This window comes from Schistocerca piceifrons, chromosome 6 (assembly GCF_021461385.2).
Source record: "Schistocerca piceifrons isolate TAMUIC-IGC-003096 chromosome 6, iqSchPice1.1, whole genome shotgun sequence".
Taxonomy (NCBI): domain Eukaryota; kingdom Metazoa; phylum Arthropoda; class Insecta; order Orthoptera; family Acrididae; genus Schistocerca; species Schistocerca piceifrons.
Genome location: NC_060143.1, coordinates 473244938 through 473258184, shown reverse-complemented (window position 1 = coordinate 473258184; position 13247 = coordinate 473244938). Strand labels below are relative to the sequence as shown.

The 13247-nt window shown below is 42.5% G+C and overlaps 1 protein-coding gene across 3 annotated transcripts in view; it reads left to right on the top strand.

The window, feature by feature from the left end:
• The window catches only part of LOC124802489 (carotenoid isomerooxygenase), a 376100-nt gene that overhangs the window by 306125 nt on the left and 56728 nt on the right, over positions 1-13247 (top strand). For all 3 annotated transcript variants that reach the window (XM_047263303.1, XM_047263304.1, XM_047263302.1), the window contains 3 exons: positions 1308-1454; positions 8038-8182; positions 8633-8789. In XM_047263303.1, coding sequence (XP_047119259.1) covers positions 1308-1454; positions 8038-8182; positions 8633-8789 — 449 coding nt within the window. The remainder of the gene's footprint in view (positions 1-1307; positions 1455-8037; positions 8183-8632; positions 8790-13247) is intronic.

Below are 13247 nucleotides of genomic sequence, written 5' to 3'. Positions count from 1 at the left end.
TGGCAGATGAATCATCTCATGATACAAACTGAGTGCATGTTTGACTTATTCAGCTCCCATGATGCTGTTTCCCTAAAGAGGCCATCCTTTCCTTATGTGGCTGCTGCATCTCAACAAGAGAGAGATTGCAGCTCAATCAGGAGAGGTAAGGCTCACTGGCTCTGTCTCATTATCAGCGGAGGGCAAGGGCTCAGAATTATTCATCATTATACTGGGGAAAGCCTTTCAGCCATTATTACATCAACTTTCCATGTGAAACAGCTCAAGACCTAGATGTGAGCCATCACCCAACATCAGGCGACTGCTTGGCTTTAAACTGGAATTTCACAGAGTCCACACTGGCAATAAAAACTAAAGTTACATGAAATGTTTGTGAGGACAAACTTCCATCCTGCCAGTCCACCAGTGATACAATATGCAGTGGCCTTATGAAGGCAGTCAACAGTTGTTATCACAGCTTCTAGCTGTTTATGGAAACCAGTCAACTAGTACCCTATCGAGATCCCACAAGGGCAACACTCCCTCTTCATGAAATCTATGTGAACCTAGCTCTTGCAAAGCAAAATAAGTGTAGAGCACTAAATGTGTCCCAGTTACTTACACACAGAAGCTAAAAAGCTAAAAAAGTGTCATACACAAATTTTGTGCTATGGTATATACAGATGAGACTCTTGGTAAATATCGCTGATGCCACTGGAACTGGTGCACCACTGGATGTTATTTAATAATCACTTGTTCTATCTGAATTGGGCTAGAAGTACAACTACAGCAGTTATCAGCTTCAATGCAGACTCGTTGAGTGGGTGGTACACAATGTTTGCTATTTTCTAGCAAACTGCACGAGGAAATAGAATCTAGCAGATGTGACATGAATACTGGGTCAGTTCCAGCCTGAGAATTTATCATTGAGTTTATCACTGCAATTTAATAATACTGGCAGAAAAGTGGCCAACATTTTACTTACTGATACCACCAACTAGCTAATTCTTACTCCTAATAATTAGGTTGTGCTCATTTGAAACAACTATCACTGATGTACTATGCAGTGTACACTCAGCCAAAATCAAATGAATTTTACTTTATTCCACTCAGAAACTTATGAAATTTATTGAAGTCATAAATTACAACTCTCTGTGGCATTACCCAATTTACTACTGGCACAAAAGGCCATGCTACAAGTAGAACTCAAAAATTTTGAAATAAAAAATACTCAAATTTTTATCACTCATATCAACGTATCTTTGAGACCGGTGACTGACATTTCTCACCACTGCAGACTTGACTGTCACTTAGAAATTGGTTTTCAGGTATGCCATCAGCAATGGACAGGTGACATACCAGTGTCGGTTCCTCAAGTCAAAAACTTACAAACGCAACTTGGCAGCACAGAGGATTGTTGTCAGTGAGTTTGGAACTCCTGCTGTACCTGACCCATGCCAGACCATCTTCCAAAGGTATGTTAAAGCCATAGTACCTCAGGACTAAATAATATGGGAAAATTCTATTTATTATTAGAAAAAAATATAGATATTGCCAGCATGAGGGTTGGTACAAACACCGTCTCTGTACCTTACCATGTCTTGTGGTATACCCTTACTCTCCTCGGATTTGCGAGGCAGGTGCTCTTCTAATTAGTTGTGAAATGTTCATTATAACACATCATCCAAAGCATGGCGAACTAAAAATATTTCACAAAGCTTTACCATAAGCAAATATTGGGTAAAATGTCACAAATAGCTGTAGAACTATCTACAGTTCATACCTCACAGTCCATTCCTAATACAGTAACTAACTAAATGGAGTATAAAAGCATACTATTGCTAATATACTGTCTTTTAGAGTACTAATAATTTACATAATGTCTGTGTTTACATAGTGTCTATATATTACATTACAATATCCTTCAGGAATGCTTGCAAGTCTGTAGAAACATACTGTCTGTTGATTTACAGCTGTTGTACGTATTACATAATTAATTCTCAAATTAGACATTAATTGTACATTTTATTTGTGCCACATAAAAATTAGATATCCACAGCTAAACGATAAGACAATCCTTGATTTTGTTCTGTGTTGGCTGTTTGAAGAAGACTGAGTAATAATTTAACACAGGGAATACAACTAGGACAGTGTTCAAAGTTTCTGCACCACCATTATGTTTTACAGGGTACTGTAGATCTTCTGGGCAGATTACAGTATGATTCTACAAAGGAGACAGAAGATAATTTGTTCTCTGATGACCTATATATAGCTATGGTGTCAATAGAGAAAGAAACTAGTTGAAAATATTCTGATTTCATAAAATCCCCATGCAATATGATTTAAAAAAGTATCCCCAATTATTCTGTCAAACTTAGAAGAAAAGTCCTATAAACAAATCCTTGTTGAGATATGGGCCATTTCATTTGTTTCAAGAACAGTGTTTGCTGTCTTCCACCTGACATTCACTGCTAATTTCTTATTGGTTGTGTCTGTCTTTGTTCTTACTCCTCTGACTGTGTGCTGTTGTCAGATGTGCTCCATACAACTGTTTCCTACATCAGCTCTTCTACATGTAGTGTTCTGAGTATGTGTGAAATTTCAGCAGACATGGTCTTGTGCTATGGTTCAGCAAACAGTGTGAATCAGTAGATATGTATCATGTACACCAAATCATGTCCTGAAGACAGCGTTCCAAAATGTGCAGCATGTTGTTTCAATGACTTTCAGACATGAGGCATTCATAGCAAAAAGAAAGGATCATGGTAGACCTTGCACCATTTGCATGCTAGATTTGAAGGAGCGAGTGTCATGATTAATGGAAGATGATATTGAAACAATGCAGTTGCTGAAGGCATAAAGCCATAAGCTATGCTCTTGCATGGTCAATTCTGCAGGACTGGTGACTTTACCCATATCAGGTTATGAGACTACATTGTGAGATTATAGTTCTGCTAATGGATTTTAGAACGGAGCGCTAAAGATCTGCAGTTCACAATTCATATTTTATTTCAAGGCCATATACTTGACCATGATTATTAACAGGCACCAAAAATTTACCCATATTGTTGGGTGATGTAAACCTTTTGAAAAGACAATGGATAGTCATTTATGCATGATGGAGCACCACCCCATTATCTATGCCTTGTAGAACAACAGCTAGTACAGTTGATTGATGAGTAACGGATTGATCAAAGAGGTCCACTGTTATGGCCTCTCTGCTCACCTGACCTGAATTCTTTAGATTTCTACTGATGGAAAAATTTAAAGGAGTAGTGCATTCCACAACCATACACAACTTCCATCTGGTACAGGAGTTTGTGTCATATACAGTATGTGACCAAAACTGAGGCAGAAAAATTGCACTGGCTCATAAAAAAACAGAATACACATGCATTAATTTCTTGAGAAAGGCATTTCTGGCATTAACATTGTTGCACAAAATATGTATTATTGCTGCATGAAATTAGTATAAAAATTTGAGTTTTGATGATAATTTCTATTGACCTCCTGATAAATATAAAGGAGATTATTGTATTCTATTGTAGTTTGACATGTCAAGAGTGCCGAGTGTGTTTATACAGCACAGTTTCAGTAATACAACCCCTAAAGAGCTTACAAAATACACTGCTGGCCACCGTAAATGCAACACCCTGAAGGAAGCATCCAAATCACGTGAAATTTACACCGTGGGTTTGCAGTGATGAGATATGCAACTGATTAGAATTTCAGCGCAGACGCACATCACGCGCGCCTGTGGCGCCACCTCATAGCGCCATTTAAGGCTTGGCGATTTCGACGAGTGTACGTTCGGCACGTGTGTTTACCTTGTGGTTGTTTCACAAGACGATCAGTTATGCCTCGTAGACAACAGCGAACATCGTTTGATCAAGTATCCGAGTTCGACAGATGAAGGATAGTGGCTTACCGAGATTGTGGATTATCATACAGAGAAATCGCTAGTCATGTTGGACGAAACCAAACAACTGTAATGCGGATATGTGACCGTTGGGTGCAGGAGGGTACGACGGACCGACGTGGTCGATCGCATTCACCTCGGTGCACCACTGCACGAGCTGATAGGCAAAGTGTGCGCATGGCAGTGACGGATCGCTCAGAGGCATCCCGAACCATAGTACAGCACATTGCGTCTGTAATGCATCATCCAGTGTCTTCGTGTACCATTCGACGCCATTTACAGCAGAGTGGTCTGTCCGCAAGACGTCCATTGCTTCGTCTACCATTGACGCAGAACCACAGACATCTCCGTCGCCAATGGTGTGATGACAGACGGATGTGGACGGCAGAATGGAATGACGTTGTCTTTACTGACGAGGCACGCTTCTGTCTGCAGCACCACGATGGTCGAATTCCAGTGTGGAGACACCGTGGAGAGAGGATGCTGGAAGCTGCATTATGCACCGCCACACTGGTCTTGCACCGGGTATTATGGTATGGGGCGGTATTGGATATTACTCTCGCACGCCTCTAGTACGCATTGCCGGTACTTTAAATAGTCGGCGCTACATATCCGAGGTGCTGGAGCCAGTTGTCCTTCCTTACCTTCAGGGCTCGGCCACAGCCGTATTTCAACAGGATAATGCGCGACCACACGTGGCACGCATTGTCCAAAGGTTCTTCGTCAATAACCAGATTGAAGTGCTTCCCTGGCCGGCTCGCTCTCCGGATCTTTCGCCGATAGAAAACATGTGGTCCATGGTTGCTCAACGAGTGACCCAGATTACATCCCTAGCTGCCACACCAGATGATCTTTGGCAACGTGTGGAAGCTGCTTGGGCTGCTGTACCCCAGGAACACATCCAACGTCTCTTTGACTCAATGCCAAGACGTGTGGCAGTGGTGATCTCCAACAATGGCGGCTACTCTGGCTACTGATTCTGGCAGGAACCACATGTCACAGACGTCTGTAAACGTAATCATTTGATACTTGGTCAACATGTTATCTACAAAATAAATTTTGTTGTGCTACCTCTTGTCTTTCTTGGTGTTGCATTTACGGTGGCCAGCAGTGTACATCAGGCCACTAAAGAGTAGTAACTGTTGGCTATGACGATTTTTCTAGCAGAATATTAAAATATTGTGCTGATTTGATAGGACTATACTTTAACAACCATTGTAATCAATCAGTGACTCGGAGCATATTTCCTGACAGAATTTATTTTCTGTGGTAACATTCATTAATAAAACTGAAGGAAAGCAAACCATCTCTAATTACAGACTCATTTTGTTCTTTCATTCTTCTCAAAAGCTTTTGAAAAAGTGACCTGTGACAGATTTTTTCTGAACAGAACATGTTAGCAGGCTCCTAATTGTTATTTTATATTCTCCACAAAAAGTGAGTGGCTTGACAGGGATCTGATTCTTTCTCCGTCTGAATATAATTCTCAACTACTGTGCCACCACATTCAATTAGTTCTAAAATAGTCATTAATTTATGTAAATTATCAACTGTATGTCTTCTGCCTGATGAAGAAGGCCAAAACATTGGCTTTAGAATGCAGAATATTGCTCTGAATGTTGGGCAATAATACTTCAGCATCCACTATTTTTGTAAAAATCTTTTGTTTGCTCAAATATGGCGAGGAAAGTTCTGTTAGAATGTAAATAACTCAGGAGTCAAGGAGACTACTCAGCAAATAGTAGAAATGTAGAGTTGTTGACAGGCACACAACCAAAAAGAATGAAAACTTGCTAGCTTTTCTTTAATGACCTCACACACACACACACACACACACACACACACACACACACACACACACACACACACACACAAAAGCATGCACTCTTTTCTCCCTCTCCCTCTCCCTCTCCCTCTCCCTCTCCCCCCTCTCCCCCCTCTCCCCCTCTCCCCCTCTCCCCCCTCTCCCCCCTCTCCCCCCTCTCCCCTCTCCCCCTCCTCTCCCCCCCTCCTCTCCCCTCTCCTCTCCCCCTCCTCTCCCCCCCCTCCCCCCCTCCCCCCTCTCCCCCCTCTCCCCCTCTCTCCCCTCCTCTCCCCCCCTCCTCTCCCCCCCTCCTCTCCCCCCCTCCTCTCCCCCTCCTCTCCCCCTCCTCTCCCCCTCCTCTCCCCCTCCTCTCCCCCTCCTCTCCCCCCCTCTCCCCCAATCTCCCCCAATCTCCCCAATCTCCCCCCCCTCTCCCCCCCTCTCCCCCCCTCTCCCCCCCTCTCCCCCCCTCTCCCCCCCTCTCCCCCCTCTCCCCCCTCTCCCCCCTCTCCCCCCTCTCCCCCCTCTCCCCCCTCTCCCCCCTCTCCCCCCTCTCCCCCCTCTCCCCCCTCTCCCCCCTCTCCCCCCTCTCCCCCCCTCTCTCTCCCCCTCTCCCCCCCCTCTCTCTCCCCCCTCTCTCTCCCCCCTCTCTCTCTCCCCCCCTCTCTCCCCCCCTCTCTCCCCCTCCCCCTCTCCTCTCTCTCTCTCCCTCTCTCTCCCCCTCTCTCTCCCCCTCTCTCCCCCTCTCTCCCTCCCTCTCTCTCCCTCTCCCTCCCTCTCTCTCCCTCTCTCTCTCCCTCTCTCTCTCTCTCTCTCCCTCCCTCTCTCTCTCTCTCTCTCTCTCTCTCTCCCTCTCTCTCCCTCTCTCCCTCTCCCTCTCCCCCCTCTGTGGGGTTGGGTAGGTGTATCTGGCAGCTTAGAGGGAGCCAAAAGGTGTCTGAGATACGAATGCCAGTGGGAGAGGCAGCAGGTCCACGGGATAGGGATGTGACACACAACACCAGAGCTGGTTAGTTCATGGAGCATACTATAATGATGATATGGAAACATGGATTGGAAGGAGGTATCAAGAAAGATGAATGGGAGACTGTTGGGTAGAAGTGTGCCTACTGTGGGATTGAGTCCAGGAGGATAACAAGAGTGAAGGACCAGTGGTAGGGCTCTCAGCTGAGCACAACAGCTGCTGCTTCAGAACCCATGCCCCCTGCATCCTTCCCTGTAGCACCAGATTTTCTTAATCCTGCAGATGGGAGGTATCCTCACAGCCCAACCTTTCCTCCTGCGATCCTGGCTCAATCTCTCAGTGCACCCACACCTCTACACGAGTCTCCACTTCCTCTTTCCTGTCACCCCCTTCCAATGTACACCTTCACATCTTTGTGACTGTTCACTGAATGAACTCACTGGTTCTGGTGTCTGTGTGTCACATTCCCATCACATGCTCCTGCTGCCTTTCCCTCCACATCCCTATTCCCTACATCTGCTGCCTCCCTCTGAGCCACCAGCTACCCCTCCCAAACTCCTCCTTCCATTTCTCCCCGACTCCCTCTCCTCCTGATACCATCCCTCACCCCCACTCAACCTCCGAACCGCAATCCTGGCATTGTGGGTTCAGCTGTCACACAATGTATAAAGAGGTGTGTGTGTGTGTGTACTTTCTATCTGGTTAAAGGATTCATCAAAAAGCTAGCAAGTTTTCATTTACTTTTGTGTGCCTGTCAACAGCTCATTGCTTCTACCTTTTTGTGAGTGGTTTCATTTACTTCTAAATTTCCTGTGTGATGTTCATGTACATCAGTTTTTTAAAACTGTCTTTTACTGTTAGCATAGCTGGCACAGTACTGTATAACTTTTAGTGGCATTACCATGTGAAGTCTTCACATGAGTCATCAGGAAGTTTAATTATACAAAAATATTGAAATAAATGTACTTTTGTCAATTTAATTAGGTGCATAACATCCAGTATTTCCTCTTCAATAAAGGCATAAATTGCGTTAGAGTACAGACTGAAGGCGACATTGTAATTAACATTCACATCACTCAACTAAGCTCCCCTCCACCCTTTCCAAGACCGTATTAAAGGAAGGCTATATCCTCTCAGAGAAATCGTTTCTCACTGAAAAAACTGAATGACTCGTTAAACAAAACTTGAGTAGTGAACAGTATGGAAGTGCAAAATTACTTTATCATGGATCAGACCAAAGAGATTTTCTTGCTTTCATTGAAGGCATCAGTTCAAGAACTGCTTTTAGTCTGTATATAATGTAGGTAGGGTTTTAATATATAATGTAAATAAGGAACTAACTAGTACATATGTTTTATTATCTATTTTCAGAGTAGCAGCAGTATTCAATCCTGGCGAAACACTGACTGATAATGCCATGATCTCTGTCTATCCTTTTGGAGATGAGTTCTACACATTCACGGAATCACCTGTCATACATCGCATTGATCCTGCAACACTGGATACCATGGACAGGGTAACATACTTGTGCATTTCCAGTTTAGTGTTGGATCTGGCTTTCTGAACAGTGAACATTAAATGAGAGAGAAAGGACAAGGGGAAAAATATGAGTAGCAACCACTAAATCACAAATGCAAAAGTCGGTTATTAAATATCAATTTTTTTGAACTAGTGGGTCATTCATGTAGACTAAAAATTGTTAAGAAAAGGTAACCAGTGAAAGAAAGGAGATTAAATGGTGCAAGGTACCAAAAGCAAGGCTGCACCACATCTGGAATAATTCTGAATTATATAAGATGAAACCACTTGCAAGTGTATATCCTCATTGTGTGCTTGTAGCCTGAAGACAAATTCTCCACTTGTTGAATCTTAGTTATTAATGAAGTTATGGTGAAGATTTTTCAAATGTTTGTGATTACTCAACTACATATTCACAATTATAATGACTGTGTACATTTGTCTACAGGTTAATGTAGCAAATTATCTTAGCATTGTGAACCATACATCTCACCCTTTGGTTATGAATGATGGCACAGTATACAATATTGGAATGACACTTACTGCATCGGGTCCTCATTACTGTGTAATGAAATTTCCACCTCCTTGTGCTACTGAAGATAAAAGTAAGCATAAATCTTGAAATCATAGTGTGATATAGAACTTGTTAGTGGATAACATTACTGTGTTTATATGTGGTAAGTATATGTGTTCAGTTCATTTATGTATCCTGGAAACAAGAAATAACCATAAAAATTAAATGTTTTCTTAATCTATTACTAGAAGACTGTATATTCATAAAGCCTTTGAGAAAACTTTTAGCGACTGTAACTTGTTACAACAGACCACTATACTTTTTTATAAACATTATGGATTTGATATCAAAGCATTCTAGTAGATTGCAGAATCACACAATGAGCGGCAACCTGCTCTTTCAACATTAAATCACCTCCATTCATTTCACATCTCTTCTCACTGTTAATTGAGCATATTGTACATGAATTTGTTTCATCATTAAATTACACAAAGTCCCTGTTTTATCTGTTACTTTTCAGATCAAAAATTGAGCTGTAGGCTACATAAAAAAGTACCATCATTTCTTGTTGAGCTCTGTCTTTTCCATACAATGACAGAAATGAAACAAGTCATTCAGGCCTGTTCAGTTAACACACATTTCTTCTCTGTTCTTCCAGATTAAGTATCAGAAAACTTCTTTTAAGACTGTCTTGCCTGATCCACCTCTCAATTCCAAATTTTTCACCATTCTGATGAAGTCTTAAAGTGGAAGCAATGGCATATTTTCCTGAGTTTATGTATGTCAATGCCCTTTTTTTAAGCCAGTCAGTGTAGATTTTGTTGTGACTGAGTTAAAAGCATTCTCAAAACATACAAATTCCAAATAAAGTGGAAAATCATTCTGATTGTTCCATTCTATACTTTTATTACAACTTTCAAACAGTCCATTGTGCTATATCTACTTCTAAAGAAAGTATGTTCCTTTGCCTGATAGAATTTACTGATTTTTTATGCAGTTGCTGGCAATTTTCATGAATACCTTATGTGTTATGGAGAGGAGGGGAATAGGTTTGTAGTGTTTGTACCCTGACTGTCTCCTTTCATTTACAGTGTAATAATTACAGCATTGTTCCAATTGTGGAGAATTAGCCTCCTTCCTAGGCATTCTGCAACAGTTTTTAAGGTTCTTTTTTACTACTTTGTGTCCAGCATTAATCATTTCTACTGAACTCTCAACACCTTCTACCGACCCCGGAAATACCAAGACTAAGGATTTCCACAATTTGAACTTGCATCCTGTCACACCACACAGACAAGACATATGAATTCAAGCCACGTGGAGTGGCTGTGTGGTTTGAGGCATCATGTCACAAATTGCACTGCCCCTCCCGCCGGCAGTGCTACATTGTATCTGGATGTGCGTGCATACCCTCTGCCCAGTTTTTTGGCCATTGTTGTCGGTCAGGCTCAGGGTGTGTGCCCCTCAGGCATGGGTGTGTGTGTTGTTATTAGCATAAGTTAGTTTAAGTAGTGTGTAAATCTAGGGACCGACGAGCTCAGCAGTTAAGTCCCTTAGGAATTCATACATATTTGAACATTTTGAATTCAGTATCATTTTGAAGAAAACTGGAACATGTACAGATTCTGACTAGCAGCAACTGTACCCAGTACCATTTTCCACCATTCACTGCAAAATCAATATCAATTGCCCCCCAAAGCTTAGATATGAGGTGTGCTTTTGCAAGTGCCTTTCATTTACTTATACATAGAATGGCTTTATACATCACATCTGCCGTTACCTCCAGAATATCACTATTTTCATGATTAACTATCTATGTTTCCAATTCATTCCTTGAACTATAAAACATTTAAATAAGTACAATAATGGTTTTACAGTTTTCTCTCTGTTGATAGTGTTGTGTACAAATTTATACACAATGGTAAGGAGATGGGCTACAGAGTAGTGCAGCAACTGTTGTCTTAGGAAAGCTGGACAGGAGCCAAAATGATTAGTGAAAAAGCTAACACAGTCAACAGAATATTTACTTATCTTGTGTTTCTCCAAATTAACAAAGACTCATTACAAATAATGCACCAAGAAATAGAGTCCAGCTATCACAGTGTCAACAGAGAAGAGGCTCGCTGTATTAACCACAAAGTATTGTCGTAGTGATGAGGCTCCAAGTGCAACAAGTGCAAGTGGGATGAGTGGCTACCACCATCTGTCCTATATCACAGTGGCAGAGGGCAGTCATGGTGCTGAGCTGCTGGAAATGTGGCCCAGCAGGTGCAAACCACTGGGTCCTCTAGGCCCTGTATGACTGCTATCGGCGTGGAACAGAAACTTGCAATTCTGTTATGTTGTTGTGTGGTGCAGTTGAGTGAATGATGATGGGAGGGAGGGCTGGGTACAGGTGACAATGTGGAGATGCAAACTGACACTGAGGACTGGCAACAACAGCCAAAAAACAAGGCAGAAGACATGATCCCACTTCCAGAGATAATGCAGCAAACAAAGACAGAAGCATCTTGGTGACTGCAGAGGGACTGAAGTCAGCACATGGGACAGCATCATGAAGAGTGGCCCATTCACAGACAATGGTGGCTGTGGTTATGGCGGTACTTGTGAAAGGTTGTTGACTTCCATCGGTTTTGATTCTGGCACCAACTGCTTGGGGACCATGGGCACCAGATGCAACTAGGGCTGCTGTGTCGAGGCAGGCACAGAATCTGAAAGCGTAAGGCCTGTGGCAGGATCGCACAATTCACATGGATGAATTTGAGTCTGTTGCTGTGTCACTAATCCTGCCAGTCCTTGCAGGAGAAACATAGAACATCCAATACATCGTACAATGGTGCCGTGCCCCCAGCACCTCACTCTGCCACACAATCTGTAAAAGACTGAATCATTAGTTTGATATTCTGGGTTCCACCCACCAAGGTGGGTGCAGGAATTGAAGCAAGGTGCAATGGTGCCATCCATGTAACAACTCCACTGGTGATGATCTATCTCTTGGCTGGGAGTGGTAGGAAAACAAGAAGAGCAACAGAGCTTGACCCCATGTGTGGAAACATAAAGTCTGTCCATCTGTTGCTTAAATGTTCATAAAAGGTGTCCAGCTTTATCGTTGAATTGTGGGTGGAGTTGTACATTTGTGATATGCTTGATGCCAGAAGCAGCCAATTTGGTGGCAACAAATTGAGGTCTGTTGTCAGTCACAATCACTGCAGGCAATCCCTCTAAGAAAAAGATTGATGACAAGGCCTGGATTGTGGAACAAGTCACAGCAGAGTGCATAGGAACCACAAAGAGAAATTTAGTAAAAGTGGCAATGATGTGAGTCAATGTTTATTCCAATATAGGCCCATGAAATCAAAGTGCAAACATTGCCAAGGCACTTGATGTTTTGGGCATGCAAAGAACTGCTAAGACAGAGCTGGCTGATGTCATCACTGTCTTGGCACTGAGAAGTTAACTGTTCAATTTGTGCATCAAGACTGTGCTAAGTGCAATGATGTCACACCAACTGCTTGGTGAGAACTATGCCCCAGTGACCTTGGTATAACAAATGAAGCATATCAGGGTGGAGAGCCTGGGGAACCAGAACAAGTGAGTAGCCATTATCAGTGCAAAGCAAATTAACAACTTGAACTGTAAAGCTTATAAAGGGGCAAAATATTGGTGAACCACAGAACTACGAATCTGTCTGGCTGAACATAGCCAAAAAGCATGGATATAGTGCAATGGAATCTGCAAATCAGGATCTGTTGCTGTGGCCTGGGCAATTTTCCAGTGATTGGGCAGAAAGCTACGCAAAACAATTGTGTGTCATGCATCAGTGTTGCAACAAGAAACAGAGGACTCATCAAGAGTGGAGTCCGGGCCAACAGGGACACAAGAAAGAGCATCTGCCTTGGCATGCTTAGAAGTGAGCTGATACACAATCTCATATTGGTAATGACAAAAGAACAGCTCACCATTACAGCTTCTGCACTGTGTGAGTTGGGGCTGACTGAGAATGGTCAAACAAAGATTGTAGAGATTTATGGTCAGTAACCAAGTGAAATTTTCTGCCAAAAAGATATTGATGAAACTTAGTGACACCATGGACAAATGATGAGAGCCTCTTTTTCAATTTGCCAATAATTACATTAAGCTTTGTTCAACAACTTCAAAGCGAAGGTAATCAGCCTACCAACAGCACCAAATTAATGTGACAAAACTGCACTAATGCTGTAAGAGAATCAAAATGAACAAGGCATCGATCACTAAGCAAAGCATCTTTTAGTGTCTGGAAAGCAGATTGACACTCTTGCAACCAAACAAAATGAACATTCTTCCTGTGCAAGCAATGCAAGGGAGCCGCAGTTTGTGGAGCATTAGGAATAAACTGTATGAAATATGTGAGCACCCATAAAACAAACTGTAATTTTCACATATTGCATGTGGAAGGTCACAGATAGCATGCAATAGTGACTGCACTGGGTGAAAATGTTGGCTGTTAGTAACATGTCCTAAATACTCAAGCTCAGTCTGGAAAAAACACATTCATTTCTGTTACATTTGA